This window comes from Centrocercus urophasianus, unplaced genomic scaffold (assembly GCF_019232065.1).
Source record: "Centrocercus urophasianus isolate 14NV4802_14NV808 unplaced genomic scaffold, USGS_Curo_1.0 seq_18, whole genome shotgun sequence".
Taxonomy (NCBI): Eukaryota; Metazoa; Chordata; class Aves; order Galliformes; family Phasianidae; genus Centrocercus; species Centrocercus urophasianus.
Window position 1 is genome coordinate 5,585,211 of NW_024884733.1, and position 17,072 is coordinate 5,602,282.

Below are 17,072 nucleotides of genomic sequence, written 5' to 3' on the forward strand. Positions count from 1 at the left end.
CGGGTCCCCGTTCCCCCCGCCCTCGGGCCGTGCGCTTCCCCCCTCGAAGGGCCGGCGGCTGGGGGGGGAGCGGGGGCGGTGGGCGCCGGGGGGGCGAGGGCAGAAAAGCCCCCGCTCGGCACCATGGCGTCCAGCTATGCCCACGCCATGGAGAGGCAGGCCCTGCTGCCAGCCCGCCTCGACGGCCCTGCCGGCCTGGACAATTTACAAGCCAAGAAGAACTTTTCCGTGAGTCACCTGCTGGACCTGGAGGAGGCGGGAGACATGGTGGCCGCGCAGGGGGACGAGGGCGGCGGCGAGCCCGGCAGGAGCTTGTTGGAGTCCCCCGGGCTGACGAGCGGTAGCGACACTCCGCAGCAGGACAGTAAGTGCGGGGACAGCCCGCCGCCGCTTGGGGAACCGAGCAGAACCGGGGAGCGGCGCGGCAGGGTCGGGGCTGAGCGCGGGGCTGAGCGGGACGGGGTCGGGGCAGAGCATCCATCATTCCTTCCTCTCTCCCTCCGTCCATCCATCTCTCCATCCGTGCTTCCGTCCATCCATCCTTCACCCGTCTATCTGTCCATTCATCGCCCGTCCCGTCGGAGCCGGCCGCAGCTTGGAGCTCTGCGCGCAGCTCCGTGGTTCTGTGCGTGGTCGGAAAACGGAGCAGCCTCCTTGCCGAGCCTCGTTTCTCGTCGAGCCCTGCTTCTCGCCGAGCCGCCTGCTGCGGGCCCCTGCAGCCCCCAGGCGCGGGGCAGGGGATGGGGCAGGGCAGCCCGTCCTAAAGGGCCGCAGTAGGGCAGCGGGGAATGCGCACAGGCTTGCGCGGTATTTTCCAAGCGCAGCGCTGTGCTACGGGAGAGCCGCGGAGGACTGGGGTGAGGTAGGTGTGCAAGTCCCTCTGCCTTTCCCCTCCTCGTTTCGGTTAGAAATGCGCCCTGGACGCGGTTTTCGTTGTGGGTCGGGTCAGGCGGCAGCCGCTGCGGGGAGCGGAGCGCAGCCAAGGACACGGGATCCCTTCCGAGGGCTCCCGGTGAGAACTCCCCCCTCTGCCAGCGAGATCGGCCGGGCCGCCAGCGAGAGGCGAAAAGAACGAGAAAGGAAAAACGAAAATCACGGTTTTCGTTCCTTTTTGGTTTTCGGATTGTTTGTTGGGTTTTCTTTTTTTGGTTTTTTTTTTTTTTTTTTTTGCTTTGTTTTGTTTTTTTGCCTCTCGCTGGCAGCCGCCGTATATAAACGAGCGGCACCGTCACGGTGCTATCACGGACCGGGCCAGCGGCACCGCCACCCATCCCCGGCTGTAGGGAACCCTCCCCTTGTGCCCCCCCGGCCCATCGCTGACTTTCCGCTGGGTGCTCGGAGCCGGCCCGCAGCCCCCCCCCGCCGCCCCGACACGGCTTCTCTCGGCTTCCCCGGGCGGGGCTGACGAAGGGGTAACGCACCCAAAAAACGGCGTTTCCCCAACGTGAGACCCCCCCTCCCCCGCCCCCGGGCTTCACTGCGGTGACCGCTTCTGTCTGGCGGAGAGGCAGCGTCCCGGGGCGGCTTTTCCTTTGCGGCGGGGACAGGAGCGAATCGAGCGCCGCTGGAAAACCGCTTTAAAAACGTCCCTTCCTGAGAGCCGGCAAAACGCATTTCTGGCCCTAAAAGTGTGCGTTCAGTGGGTCAGGGCGGCAGCGATCGCCGTTGTCCTGTGGTTCGACTCCTGTCCTGCCAGGCTGTGGCCGGGCGGCCCCCGACATAAGCAACGAGTTCTGCCAACAGCTCTTTTTTTCCTCCTTGTTTTTGCCCCCAGTTTCGTTGATGGTATTTAACTGGGCCCCGGGTTGCTCGTGGTGCTTCCCGCTGCTGAGCTCAGCCCGGAGCAGAGAGGCTGCATTCCCCTGCTGCCCACGTTGCTCTCAGAACGTTGAACACTCCATATCCCAGTCCAGGCATATGCTGCCCATCCAGCAATGCCAAGCAGGGGGCAAACTGCCCCTCGAAGTCAATCGGGGATTCTCCAGATGCCGTAAAAGCTTGGATGCCGTTGCAGCGAATTAGGAAGTTTTAGAAGTATTTTAAAGCAAGACGAAAAGAATAGCGTGGATAAATCCTCTCTGTCTCCTTGGGCAGAGCTGTCATCTGGGCTGTGTGGCTGTTTCATTGATGTGTTTAGTAGCCCCAGTGTGATCCGTGCCTCAGTTTCCCCACCTGCAGAGTGTTCTGCTGTGTGTGCAGGAAAGGGCTGTGTGAGAGCACGGTGCAGAATGAGAGCTGGTTCAGCAGAACAGCCAACGCCGAGCTCTGTTATTCTGTGTTACTGAGGACGAGAAAGGAAAAGCTGCTTGGAGATATTGTGGGATGTCTACGGCGTACTGAAAATGTTCTTCTAATCTGGAGGAAAGTCGGCTGGCCTGCTGTTGTGTTTTGCCCCGACCTGTAGCAGCGAACCAAAGTGCTGGATGACACAGAGATAACAAAGTTTTATCCAGACTTGTGGGGCTGGGGGAACTACATTACCATTAATTCACTGTGAAGGGGTTGAGGGGAAAACATTTTTCCTATTGGAAAAGAAGGAAAACGGCATCTCTGGGAATAGCTCAGATCGTAATACGTGTGGGGAGAGCTGTCAGTGTGTGTAACAGGATTTCATCAGTGGTGCTGCAAAACCATCGCTGCGTCGAGTTCAAATTGCGCTCCGCAAACCTGAAAAGCTGGATGGTGAGCATCCATGCCATTGCCCTGCAGCTGGGAGTTGAGTTCCTCTTCACTGTAAAACCACCCGAAAGATACGGCTGCACTGTGTTTGCTAGCAAGGTTTGCATTGAGACCAACTGAAGCTGGGATGAAAACGCCATCCCAGTTCAGCAGGGAGGGCTCCCAGGGCTTCCCAGCAAAGGGACGCAGTGCCCTTTGGTGGTGGCAGGAGCCCGATGGTGGGTTCCCAGAGCTCGTGGTCCTGAGCAGGATGAGTCCTCCAAGCATGGGGCTGCGGAGCTAACAGTTTGTTTTGGAGATGGCATGTTTGCCATCTGCTTTTTTTTTTTTTTCTTCTCTTTTTTGGTTTGTTTGTTTGAGTGTGACTGTTGACGGCTCGTAAAACAGTGTGGAGAGCGAGCAGCAGAAGAAAAATTGGTTGTGCTCTCAGTTCTCTCGTGAGGAATGAATAAACCCCACTTTGATCCAGGACGTGCTCAGCTTCTGCATGTTGGGGTTATTACTGTCCCTTAATTTTTCTTGGATACAATGGGGTGGCAGCCTGGGGCTGTGCTTCTCTTCCAGCCCACGTCGGGCTGCTGGGGATGGGTTGTGCTTAGGCAGCTCGCTGGGTATGGGGATGCAGGGATGAACAAGGGCAGGAATGATTCCATCGCCAACTGGGCTCCTGCCCTCTGCCTCCGTGTCTCATTGCTGGCTGCAGGCAGGACCCTGAGTTGCAGGATGCACAGCTGCTGTTTGTGCTGTTAATCACCCCTTTTTAATTAAAGCAGGTGCAGGTGCTGCAGGAAGAGAAAATGATTTGTGTGTATGTTGAATTGTTTCTCCTTTTCTTGCTGATCTGGTGTCGTGGTGCCTCCCCACCCTGTGTAAAAAAAACAAAAAAAAAAAACCCAAAACTGTTGGGAATATTGTAAGGAGAAGAAGAGCTCTGCCATTGCTTTGTAATGGGAAGAGCGGTTCGGGCGCTGCCGAGGTATATGGGGAGAAAGCAGCAGGGCTGTGGGGTTTTTTACAAACTTGCTTTCTCTTGAAGCTCTAAAGGGCTGTTTCTTTTGTGAAATGCAGCCCTCATTCCCAGAAGCTGCTCAGACTGAGATAGGCAAAGAACGGGCTGGAGGCAGGAGCTCACCTTGCAAATGAACGAAGTGAAGCCTGAACCACGCAACAGCGCTGAGCATCCATCCACGGTGCCGCCAGGAACGAGTATCCCAAACCCAGCCCTCCCCTCCCAGCCACTCATGCAAAAACTGGGGATGGGTGCTCCTTTTGAGGCACTCCTTTGGGCTGTTTGCCTGAAAGAAACAGAGCAGTTTGCTGCTTCTTGCAAGACTGATCTTTGTGCACACCAGCAGTGCGGCGGGCATCCTAGAGCCTGCCTGCTTTGTCATTTTGCTCTCAGGCCGGTTGGTGTGTGATTATTTGGTTAAGCATTGCCTGCTGTTTGATATTTTTTCTTGCATCCTTGAATGCTGTGATTTGAAATTGGAAAAGCAATTTTTTTTTTTTTTTTTTTTTTTCATGTAGATTTCTCTTTCTTCTGACTGCCTACAAGAGACAGGAGTGCAACTCTGTCACAAGCAGAGTCCTGAAGAAAAATGAAACGAAAGCAAAGAATGGACAAAAATGGGCAATTTACTGTTTTTAACAGAGGGGTGGAAAGCTATGTGAATGTGAAGGAGGGAGCTGAGTGTGTCTGAGGGTGCTGATTGCACTGCCCTCCTTTAGATGGACAAAACCAGGCTTTTATTTGTGCGTTTCACTTTGTTTTATCGCAATCAGATTTGCTTCCTGGTTCTCATGGTCTCCTAATGTGCTGATGGCGTTTGTGTTTGCAGCCCATCCGCGAACGCTTCCAACTCCTTAATTTGAAAAAGATTTCGCTGGAAGTTTTTACTTCTTTTTGTTTTAATTCCCCCCCTTCCCCTGACGTAATGAAAATAGTGCCATGAAAATGAGATTTTGAAACATCTCGTAAAAAAGAAGCTTAAAGGTTTGATCTAAACTTCCAGCAGGCTTTGAACGAACATCAGCTTTCTGTCATCTGTGCTGAGTTTCCACTGTTAACTGCTCCGTTTTCTGTTTTTTTGGTGGTGTATAAAACAGTCGCATGGGAAAATATTATCTCAGGGTTAATTTGGGCAGTCCTTACTCACACAGGTCATAGCATGCGATTCAATGGTCTGTTTATGCCTATGCCAATTGATGAGTATTAGCGTTTAGAGGCTTGACCAGCAGCCTGGAGTCATGTGAAAAAAAAAAAAAAAACCTTTTTTTGAGGCCGGTGGAATAAATGTCCCTGTGGAGGGATGAGGCGCTGCTGTCTGTACTCAGGGGCACCATCCTTGTGCATTTTGGCACTGGTGCAACACGTACCCAAATAGTGATGGTAGGGAGCCTGGGCTGAGAGAGAGCATGGACACTGCATGAGCAGGAGGAGCTGGCAGGCTTTAAAGCTGAGTGCTCTGACAAAGCAGGCACAGAATTACATGGCCATAATTCCTTCAAGGCAATGGTCTTTCCTTTTTTTTTTTTTTTTTTTTTTTTTTTTTTCCCTGATGGCTGAATATACTCCCATGGTTTTTGAGATCACCAGAATGGCTTGATGAGATTATAGGTGTTTATTCTTGGTCGCAAGTTGTTTATGGTATATTTAATTGTTTTGGAAACCTGTATGAAGTAGCCCTGAGGGAGCTGCGCTCCTGCTGGGCCTCCGTTGCATAATGAAGCACATCACGAGTATGACCAAGTGTCACAATATCCCAGCCTCGGGCCTCTGTTTTGGGGAGGATGAATCACTGCCTTTTGGTTCCCCACCCTGCTCCCTTTCTCTGCAGCAAAGTGAGAATCCCCACGGCGTGGCAGAGGAGCTGCTGTCCAGGGCTCTGTTCTGGCTTTGTCTGGACTGTCCTTGTGGCTTTACGCTCAGATTACAGAGGTTTCAACCTGTGCATGGGTGGTGGAGCATAGAGCATAGGTCTGGTTCTTTGAAGGATGGTGCATTGCGTGGTTGGTGTATGTGGGATGTGATGTCTGGAGCTGAGAGAGCTGCCATCTCTGAAATACCCTCAGTCGCAGTGATGCTCCCCTGAGGGGCAGGAGTATGAATTCAACCTCTCACTGGCCGTGCAGAAAAGTCCTTCTGAACAGCACTATGTTACAGACTCTATGGCTTGAAGCCTATGAATGTAGACCCCATTGCCACCCGCTTTGCTGGGTGTGCAGGGGTTTGTGCTTTGTCACTCCATGTTGTGACAGCCAGGGCTCTGAAGTCCTCCAGCACCTCAGTTGGATGGCTGTCCCTTGGTACATCGGTGTGTGACGTGTGCCTGTCCTGCCATTTCCCTTCCTGCCTGCCTCTGCTCTACCACAGCCACAGAAGGTATCATTTGTCTTCCTGCACTTTCTGCTGGGCCCCCATGGAAGGCGCCCTGATGTGGGGATGGAGCTTACTGCACGTCCGCTGGGACCACTGCAGCGTTACTCAGAGACAAATTTCCCCAGAATGAGAGCATCCAGAGGATGCTGGCTGGGCTGGGAGCGGTGCTGGAGCTGGGATGGCCTCCTGCAGCGGAACGCCTGGCGTCTGCAGGGCCGAAGCCGGGAGGAAAGCGTGATGAGCAAGCCAGCCTTCATCTATTTCAGCTTACGTAGCTTTCTGGGCGCCTCTCTCACTGCAGAGGCTAAGGAAAGGTTATAGCTTAGAGCACTGTCCCAGACAGTCTGTGCCCGGGACCTCGTGGTGCCGTGTGTTCCTGGAAGGGAAGGAGAGCAGAGAGGTGAGGGGAGCCAGCTGTGCTGTTAACAAGTCACTACATCCTATCATGGATGTATTCCACCTAAATTTTCCCCGTTTTCTGGCTGGAGGCATTTTCTGACAGGAGAAACTGCAGTCAGTCAGCAAGGCTGTTGGGCAGGGCGGGTGTCCAAAGAGCTGCTCGCTCTCTGCCCGAGGCCCTCTCCTCATTGCCACAGGCTGCTCAGGCAGCACAACTGCTTTTGCACCAAGAGCTGGAATTCGTCAGGACCTGGGGACAAGGAGCTCACCAGCTCTCTGGTGGCCTCCTTGACCAAAGGAAAAGCAAATCTATCCTTGGCCCTGTGTGTCTGGGGGCAAGATGAAATTTCCAGCGTGGAGAGGGAACGTGGCATCCTGATCTGAGGAGAGCGGCAGCACTGGGAACAAAGCAGGGTGCCTTGGTGTTGTGGGGAAGGGTCCAGGCTGCTCCCAGCCCTGTCTTGTAGCCCATGTAGATGCCAGACCAGTCATGATCAAGGAGGTTTTTTAGCCCATGGGGAGCTATGCTAGTCTGTGCTTTGCTCTTATTTCCATTGTGTTTGAGGGTGGTGAGCTGGTGAAGCTGTAAAGACCTGCTCAGCGCTTCTGGAAATCATCTGCTTTTTGGAAGCATCACTAATATGACCCGTATTTAGGAAAAAGAATTGTGGTTGCAGCTTTTGAAGAGCTGCTGCTTCTCAGCTTCAGCTTAGCAGACAAGATTCTGCAGGGATGGGTCGGACTTGGGTGGGGAAAGGTGCTGGGCTGTCATGGTTCTGCATGGCACCTTGGTGACTCTCTCCCATGAAGGGAGCAGCACAGAGGTTTGTGAACCCAGCGTCAAGTCCTTTCTTGGGATGGGTCGCTCTCATGTTGACAGTGCTAGAAGGAGTTGGTGGATGTTCTGTGTCTCTTCCCTAAGCGTGCTTGCTCAATTTGGCTCTGGGAAGTCCATCTCCACACCCAGGCTGGTAGTGCAGCCTGTCTGTTCCAAAGTGCTTGAGGATAGGTGAGCAAAGGTGGCAGAGATTTTGCAGTGAGAGAGAAACAAAAGCTTTCAGGACAGGGCTGGAACTGATCTCTGCATCCTACTTCCTTCACCTGAATGCTGATGGGATTCTGCACTCTGGGGACCTAAGGTGGTGGAACCACAGGTCTGGATTTTGTGCTCAAATGAAAGACAGCACTTCAGGGAGGCTGTTGGTCTGTTCTGTGCACAACCCAGGCTGCATGGGGCTGCTCTGCTTGGGGTGGGGTTTGTAAGGTACAGACTTTGTGCTGGTACTGCACTTGCACCCAAAATGTAAATAGAAAATGGTTTTTGGTGTGATTCTTCTTCCTCAGTGTCGGTAGACATGGCCCAGTTTTTTATTGCTCCAAAATTCCTTAGTGCAGCATTTATGCCTTTTTCCTGTGTTCTTGCTGCAGTATCTTGGCCAAGTTCAACTGGTTGCGCTCAGTTTCCCTACCCATAGAAGTGGGTCATGATCCTAACTCCTTAATGAGGGGCTTTGAGATCTGTGGGATAGGTTGTACATAAGAGCTTGGCTTTAACAATGATTTGGGAATATTCTCTTCCCTCCGCATCTCCTCCCCTGGTTGTTAGTTAATTTCCTTCCATCTCTGCAGTTGACCACCTTCCTTTTTAATTAGCTGATTAGCTATAAGGAGATTCCTTTCCATGAACCAGAGCAACTTCCAGCAAGGATTCCTGCAGGGAGCCTGTTTTGAGCCTGCCTACATCTGAACCCACCTCACTCCTCGGGCTCAGGTCTGCTGAACACCATGAGATGGTTGGGCTCTCCCAGAGGATGAAAGGAGCACCCAGTATCCAATAGAAATTCCCAGCAGCCCGCAGGGATGTTCACGCTCTTTTTCTTGGCTATTGCCAGGTCTGGATGGTTGGGCCAAAAAGATCTTTGCTTACAGTTTGTTTCATTTGGACACTGATGTGTCTCATGGAAACTAAGGGAATTGCTCCGGAATAAGAGTTTGCTATGTGTTGCTTGTTTGTGATTTGGTTTTCATTGTTTCTCCTTTAAAAAAAAAAAAAAAAAAAAAATCCCACAAAGAAACAGCTAATCAGTGAAGAGAAACAATCACCTGTGATTTAGGAGAGGGATCTCTCACTGTAAATAATAAATTAGTGTCAGGAGACCAAGCAGACAGAATGGTTGATGAATATCCTGCGGGCTGAAAGTTGTTTATCAAGCCTGTTTGAAGGCTTATGACTAACAAGCTCATTTACAGAGTTTGGAGCCTGTTCATGAACCGTTCTCCAGCTGGGAGGATGTGAGAATCATCAGAAATTGTATTCACAAGTTACTTGATCATTTAAAAAAATGATCAAACAAACAAAAGACTGCTCTTTGGAAGGGAACTGTGAATTCCTCTTCCTCCCCACTGGGTTTTCTGAGGCATTCCCCTCAGGAAAACGAGCGGCCTGGAGAAGAATGCAGAAACCCCACGTCGCTGACTATTGGCTTGTTCAGTGTGAACCCTTCCTCCGTGTGGCGCAGGGTGCGCATCATGGTACATGGGGTGAGGTCTGGTTGTGATGCCCAGCAAGATGGATTGGTCCCATCCACACCAGTGGCTCCTAGCCAGGGATTGGCACTCGCCCCAAAGGAAAATAATCACTCTTGTTTCTCTGTGAGGCTTATGGAGCAGATGTCTCCTCCAAGCCATGACCCAAGCCTTAATGCATGGTGCCGTGTAAGGCAGTGAGGGAGCTATCAACCTGCTGCCTCTATAGGGGAGTATGAATCTGGTGTAAGGAGTGCTGTGGCTCTGTGCCCTTTGTGAATCATCAGACTCAATGCAAGAGCTGCATCTTTGTGAAGTAAGACAGATGTTTTTTATCCCCTCGTATCACCTGTAGTTCTGCTTCACTTATGGGGTGTCCTCATGTGCTTGGCTCCACTTGTGCTCGCTGAGTGTCAAAGGCACCAACTAAGTGAAAAGCCCAGAGATAGAAAGCAGTAAGGAGAGCTGCAGAACCCATGGTCTAGAAGGAAAGAGGTGCTCGAGGGCAGAAGATGACAGGAGAACAGCCTTCAAATACATTCAAGATGGGAATAGACTGATCTTCAGGTGCATGTACTTGTATTGCAGCTGGAAAGGTCCTCCCAGCCCTAGTTAGTTGGGGTAAGGAAGCTCTGGGAGAGATGATGGGAGGATTCTGTGGAGACTCCAGATGAAGATCTGCTGAAGACAGACGTCTGAAGGAGTGAATATCATATAGCTGATCCTGCCCTAGGGTCTCTTGGATGTCCCTGCCCACGTTACAGTGATACTGGGGATTTCAGCAGGCAACCACCCATGTTCTTAGCCTGGTGCTCTGCCTGTGCTGGTCAGCAAAGTTGCAGTGTTCATTCCAGGACTGTGTGCAGAGCCGTGGCTTCCTCTCAGTGCTGGGCTTCCCGTGCCCCAGCCTCTCTGGCCACAGGCTGCCTCGGTAAGGCTTTGCTCTCCGCTGGGTTTCCCCATCTCTGCTGGCTTTTGCTTGTGTTACATATCCCTTTCCCTCTCATTCAAGTGTGTTGACAAGAGCCATTCCAGACGCTTGCAATGTTGGGTTTGAATCCCTTTCCGTGACTCTCTAGGAAGAGTTCTTTGTTTTCCATCAGAAGAAGATAGAACAAGCCAGGGGCTGTGAGCAAAAGCCAGGCAAGCATTCAGAGGAGGCAGAAAATACTTTTTTTTTTTTTTTTTTTTTTTTTTTTTTTACAATGTGATGTAGTCACTAGAACTAAGTAGAAAGGAGTGTTAGCTTCTCAAGCCACAAAGGCCTGGAAGGCCTTTTGGAAGATGCAAGTCACTGGTCTTGCAATTGGGTAACTGGGTGAGATGCTGTGGCTGGGTCACAGACCCCAGTGGGCCAAGCAACTCTGTTCTGGCTGGGAGATGGAGGGATGTGCTGCAGCATTCCTGTGTGATTCCATGTCAGGGGTATTCCTGCCAGGAAATCAGATCACAGGACCAGATGGAGAACGCAGATCCACGCGGTGCAAAACTGTTTACAGGTTTGGAGCAAAACATAGTGAGAAACAAAAGAAAAAATGTGTCCTCATCGCTGATTGTAACTCGAGCCCTTATGTGAAGCAGCTGCCATGCTTGTTTGTAGGAGAATCCCCTCTCCAAAGTCCCACTGTTATGAGTAGCAGAGATAGGAAAACCTCTGCAGAGCCACAAAGAGTGAAGATCAGGCGTGGAAAGGGCCTAACTTGATCTTGTATTTTGGGACCTCTTCAGACTTGACTGAGGCTCTGAAGAAAATAGGCGGTTGCAGAAGATTTCTGGTGTTCCTGGCCAAGTTGGAGAGTCTGTGTGAGTAGCATCTCATAATCACAACACAGTTGGCTTTGGGTAAAATGAGGAAAACAGGGAGAGCTGCAAATCTAATCAATGGGATGGGGGATAAGCACACTCAGTATCATCTAGGGACAGAGGGGCTCTGAGCTCCCTGGAAGGGTCAGAGACAGCTGCACAGGGCTGGCACTGAGCACAAGAAGCAGTGGTGACAGCAGTGATAGCAGCGAGCCATCCCTTGCTGCCCGCTTCCCTCCATTTTGTGTTTACTTGTTGCCAGCCAAGGAGGAGCTCACCGAAACCAGGAATTACCAAAGAGCAGTGGAGAGGTGGGTGGTTGGGCAGTGTTCACAGTGCACAGCCTCACCCTCCACAGCCTCACCCTCTGCCCTACCATCCATCCCTCCAGCCTGCAGGGGCTGGGGCCATCCCAACCCAGTAGGTGTTGCCCAATGCTCACAGTTGTGTGCTGTTGGCCAAGGAGGATTCAGGCGCTGCTGTTTCCAAATGTGTTCCTAAAAGGACCAGTAGGTAAAACGTGCTGAGAAATGGTTCGGAAGATAGTTCGGAGGAATTGCACTTCACTGGGGTATAATTGATAGTAGGGAGAGGGGAAAGGTCAAAATAATCTTAACTCCTCTTAAAATGTTACTGGACAGAGTTCCTAAGTAAGTCCTGGGTGTGAAGAGTTGGAAGGTCTCTGAGTTTCTCACAGATCTTCAGGGTGCCCTGTGTGTGCAAAAGGAGGTCTGTCCTAGGGGAAAATGCCCACCCAGCAGGAGCTGGTACCACTGTCCAGTCTGCATTCAGGGATGTTGTTGCTGGTAATTGCAGAACCAGACGGGCTTTGCTGTTATTCTGGTGCCATCTACTGGTCCGAGCCTACAGGAATGTGCCGAGACAGCAGGAAAAGGGAAGGAAATGTGAGTGGACGGTGTGGGTTGCAGGAGCCGGGTGCATCAGATCTCTTCATTTGTACCAGGCTATCGGATTTGGGAAGCTGTAGAGGTTACCTTTGCAGTTCGTGTTGTTCTCAAATTGCGGTTGAAGTTGGCCAATGACTTTAAAGCCATCGAGGCAGTAAGGGATGTAGCACACATCACATCATAAATGGTTGCTCAGGAAACCCAGGAGAAAGCAGCTGGAGCAGCTGGGCTGCCCTTTTGGAAGGTATCTCAGAGGGGTTTGGTGTCAGAACTCCGCTGGGATGCATCTTCCCTTCCATCGTTAGCTCTCCCCCACCATACTCTGCGCATTGGCTTTGGTGTCCTGGTGGTGAGGGGCCAGGCTCACACAGTGCATCTCCATGGAGAGGATGTCCTGTGTTGTGGCTGCTTCAAAGGGCTGAGGCCCTTTTTTGGCTTGTGTCACTCTGATGTGGCAAGGCATAGCCTGCCTTGAGCTCAGCCAGGACTGGGAGCAGTGGGTAGGGAGAGCAGAGAGAGGCTAGAGGTCTTCAGTGGGGTTTTCTGACAGCTTTTCCTGCTTTTTCTTTAAATTATTATCGATTTTTGTTTTGAAAGTGGCTTGTCTGCACTGGGTCCCACAGCCTTGTTCATTCTTCATGTCCCATTGAAGATGGGGATGACAGGTCTTTCTGGCATGGAGCAGGGAGATCTCATGTGCCAGGGGCCGTTGCAGGGGTTCTGCACTGTTTTGGGACAGCCTGGCCATTCCAGGCAGTGCCAGTGGTGCAGCTCTGCAGGTGGTTGGGGTCGGTTAGGCACCCATCATTTGGGGTGTTGCTGTGAGCAAGAGCTGTGGGGGTATCCCAGAATGGAAAGAGATGTTGTGATTCAGACTTGGGCTGTAAGCTATAACGAGGGAAAGATGCAGCCTGTGCCCAAGAAGGGGGAGATGGTTTGAGAGGCTGGGAAACCTGGGGCTGTTCAGCCTGCAGAAAACAGAATGGGGATCTGATCACTGTTTACCAGTATCTCTGTGGTGGACATCAGGTGAATGGGGCCAGGCTCTTTTTGGTGGTGCCTAGCAACAGGACGAGGGGCAACGGCCACAAAGTGGAACACAGCTGAACACAAGAAAGAACTTCTTTGCTTTGAGGGTGACAGAGCCCTGGAACAGGCTACCCAGGGAGGTGGTGGAGTCTTCTCTGGAGACATTCAAGACCTGCATGGGCGTTTTCCTGTGCAACCTATTGTAGGCAACCTGCTTTAGCAGGAGGGTTGGACTGGATGGTCTCCAGAGGTACCTTCCAAACCCTACAATTCTGTGATTTAGTTTTGTTACTCCATGCCAGGGTAATAGGTCCATTAAAACTGCCAGGATTAGTGCAGAACAAATATCCAAGCAGCAGAGAAGTCTGTGGGAGAAACCCGTGTGTATCATGGCAGCTCTGTCAAGAAGGAAGGTCTGAATTCATCTGCGTGTGAATGACGATCATTGGGAGCATTTTGCCTCCCCTGTTCATGCGGTGCAAGATCAGAGTGCTGTAAGCCAGAATGAAATGTAATATTTGTTTTAGCAACCCATCCATCCTTCAGCAGGGATGAGGAGATGAATTCTCCAACTTAATAGGAGCTTTTCATCTGCTGCTCTCAGAGTCCTCCTAATGCTGGGAGCAGATTTGGTCAAAATATTTCTTGGATTTAATTTATGTGATGACTTTTGTTGGTTTTTTTTTTTTTTTCCTCTTGCTTTTGATTCATGAAAGCATGTCTATTCATCAGGGGCACTTAAACTATCTGCAGAGTAAAAGCAGTGTCTGTGCAGGGAGCAGTCTCTGTGTCCTTGGCATTCTGCTGGCGCTCGCTCCAGTGCAAGCGCATGGCAGTGGGAGACATGCAGCTTGATGCATTTCTTCCCATCAAATGCTGGATGGGATTTCAGTGCAATCATTAGGCAATACTGGCTTGCAAGTCTGTGCCGGGAGAGAAAATCTGAATGATTTTTTGTCTGATGAAAAGGGAGGAGAGGGCTCCAGAATCGGTCAGAAATGCTTTATGGGAGGGCTGTCACTTACACGTGCCATGCTGGTACAGTGAGACCCAAGTACACTTTCCAGATCTGTGTGTCTTTGCTTGATCATGACTCTTCATTCTTTTATTTACCTATTTAGGTTGCAGATCCTGGGAGCATCCAGCTTTCTGCCCATGAACTTTTAGGCTGGTTGTGTTGTGAGCATTTCTTCCCCATATGAGCGATGCTGCGTGGCACCTGGAGCCAACTGAGGCCAGCTCCTCCATTCCAGCCCAAAGCAGGCTCGCAGGCTGTACTTCATCTCAAACCAAGTGAAAGCTCCTAGTTGGAAGAAGCACAGGAGCAAGGGTTAATCTGAAGGCTGCAGACACCATAGTGCTGGGCAGCAACAATGCAAAAGCTTTCATTTTCCCTTCTCATGCAGAAATTTGGTGAATGGTTAAATACCCTGCCAGAGCAAGGTAAACTATAAGGGCTTTTGCCTAGTAAAACCCTGTCTTTGTATGTCTGCTGTAGCTGCGCTCGGACTGGGGAAGGAAGCAGTAAAGTTCCTGCAGAGCACTTCACAGCTCACTGAGTGAGCACTGGGCTTGCAGCAAGGTTAAGGTTAAACTGTGCAGAATTCACTTTTGACAGCTGATGTGAGGACTCATTTTGAACCCAGAGTCTCTGTTACTTTCTCTGGGCCAATTCAAGATAGCACTAGGCTGCTGGGGGGCAGTCACCTTCTCCCTTTAGTATGTGCACCCCGCAAAGGCAAGGTGCAAAGCAAACACCAGGAAGGCCTCTGAGGTTTCCTTTTCCTGGAGCACCCAGCAAATAGGAATGGAAAAAGATGTGGGGTCTGGGGAGTTTGCTGGCAGAGCTTCTTCCTCTGCATGGAGAGGTGGGGATGGGGACATGTGGCCATCTCCTGTCCTGGGATGCCACTTGGCAGCACCAGGGGCAGCTGCTGGAGGTAATGACACTCCCCCCTTCCTACCCCAGGTGCCACATGGTGACCGGATGACCCATTAATTCAGTTCCACATCCTTGGATCTGTCTGTGCTGTTGACTTGAGCTGTGGCTTAGAGATTCTTCCCAGCCTGACCAGAGCCATTTCCCCATTGGCTTTGCTGGTTCTCGTGGAAATCAGCTCGCAGTGCCTTGAGCCTGGTGGCTGAAGTCAGCAGCTGCATGAGGTTTGGGGACAGAGATATCACTGTCCTAAAACTGGTGGCATCCTCCTGAGCAGGGGCAGGAAGCTCCTGGAGCCCTGCTGAACTGGCAGCTTGCACTGAGCATCGTAGCCAGGCGTCTTCATGGTGTTTTATGGAGCACAGTCTGTTGTCATCGAAGCCGATGGCAAATTCCGTACTTTTGCAGCCGACGCTAAATGGATCTTTTGAAGGTTGTAATTTCTTGTTTAACCAATGCCAGTTGCAAATACTTTGTGCTGAGGAATAACCCCTTTGCGCCAAATAAAATACAGTGGAAGTCTGTGGCATGTTTTTCAGCATATTGTTAGTTACAGCCCTCCTGACAGAGCACATTCTATGCCGAAGATAAATGCTCGGCAGCCTTTTGCCAATTTATGTCCAAAAGGGCTTTTCTTGGATGTCCCCTTCTCAGTGGAAAATGCTTTTCTGTTTTTCCAGCAAACATTTAATGAGCTGCGTTTACAAGAAAAAGAGGACCTATTGCAGGATCAGACCATTCTGTGTTAGCTCTCTCTGAGCTGGATCCGTAGCTCTTTGGATGCTCTAATCTTTGTTACACTCCACACAACCAGTCCCATCTCAACATTTTCAGCACGAGGCTGGGACCTGGTCTGGCAGGAGATGGCCTGATCTGTGGCCTTCATCCCAGTGCCTATTTCCAGGAGCTGTATGGAGAGCTGCATGAGGAGGAAGCCATGGACTGATGTGTTTATTCCTGCAACTGGGTGGAGATTGCCCAAGTGAAGTCAAAGGCTCTTGAGATTTCTGGGAGCAGCTGAGCTTTCTTGCCTCGGGGTGGGATGGCTTCAGAAGCCCTCTTGAGGGATGTAGTTGGTGGAGCAGAGTGGGAAGCCCATCCCACTCCTGCTTGTTTGCATCCAGACGATGAGCTGCTGTGTATGTTTACACAATGTGCCCAAAGTAGTTTTAATTATGATTGTGATCACAATTGCAATATGACCTATTTCTGGTTTAGTTTGAAGTGACTTCCTTGTTGTCCACACCCCTCTAAGTGCTGTGAGTGAAGCGCCAGAGCGTGTCCTCAGAGAGCAGGATGTCTAAATGGATGGGGGAGGCAAAGCAAGGAAGGAAATGGAGGTGCAGTTCCAACATGGAGGTGCAGTTCCAACATGGAGGTGCAGTTCCAACACGTGTTTTTCTAGCTCATTGCAAGGGCCTCCGGCGGTGAAGAGATCTGTTTAACATACTCTAATGACCTTCAGGAACTTAAGTCTGGCTGAGAGTCATTTACTGATTTCAGGAGGGCTCCAGCATGGAACAGAAGCCCTCATCCCATTATCGCTGGGAGACTGGAGGGGGATGGTCTTCAGCCTGCCCTTAAGTGCCGTGTTGAGTGGGGCCCTGAGGGCATGGAAAACATCGCCTGACTCCCAGTGGTTTTGTTCAATATTTTTTTATTAGTCGGATAACTTTTTTTTTTCAGGCTTCCATTGCAATTTATATATGAATTCTGATGTTTTTTGGCTTAAGAATGCTTTCTACTAGACTTATTTTATTTTTACGTTAATTGTTAGCGAAAATAAGCATAGCAAAATAACCAGCAAATGGTTTTGCCAGTGGGTTGATCGAAAAAACTGTTTTTTCTAGGGGAAAGAATTCTGTTTAAGAATTTCTCAGTGAAAGTAATTGGCGTTGCTGGACACGATTGACATGAGGGAGTATGAAAAAACACTGATGCTAACAGGCCAGGGGACAGGAACTTGTGTCTTTAGCACGCTGTATACAAGGATGCAGCCTTGCAAATTTGACTTCACAGCTTTGCCAATGTGTCTAGACAGCCCATCTCCACGGGGGAGAGGGAAGCTTATTTCCTGGACCCACTCCAGCTCTGACTGCTCCAATGAGACACGGCCGTGTCCTGCTCTACTTTATCAACGGAGACCGCATCTCACTGCATGGGGGTAGTGCTAAGCTTGCTAAGCCATAGTTGCAGATGGCCAATCCAGTGTGCAGTGACCTGTGCTACCGCAGCGATGGGATGCAGAGGCTGGAGCAGGAGGTGGGACGCAGTATGGGTGCGTTAATTGTTGTGTTGTGTAAATGGTTGTGTTAATTGTGTGCCCCTTTGGGTGGGCTATCGAGTCTTATTTTGAGTGAGTTATTCCTATTCTAGGTAGGCATGAGGCTGGCTGTAGTGTAAGTAAAAA

General features: G+C 50.8%; 1 protein-coding gene across 2 annotated transcripts in view; it reads left to right on the forward strand.

Annotated features, from left to right (window-relative positions):
• The first annotated feature begins 123 nt into the window (after positions 1–123).
• PRRX1 (paired related homeobox 1) overlaps positions 124–17,072 on the forward strand; it is a 31,466-nt gene continuing 14,517 nt past the window's right edge. For both annotated transcript variants that reach the window (XM_042819911.1, XM_042819913.1), the window contains exon 1: positions 124–364. In XM_042819911.1, the coding sequence (XP_042675845.1) occupies positions 124–364 (241 nt within the window). The remainder of the gene's footprint in view (positions 365–17,072) is intronic.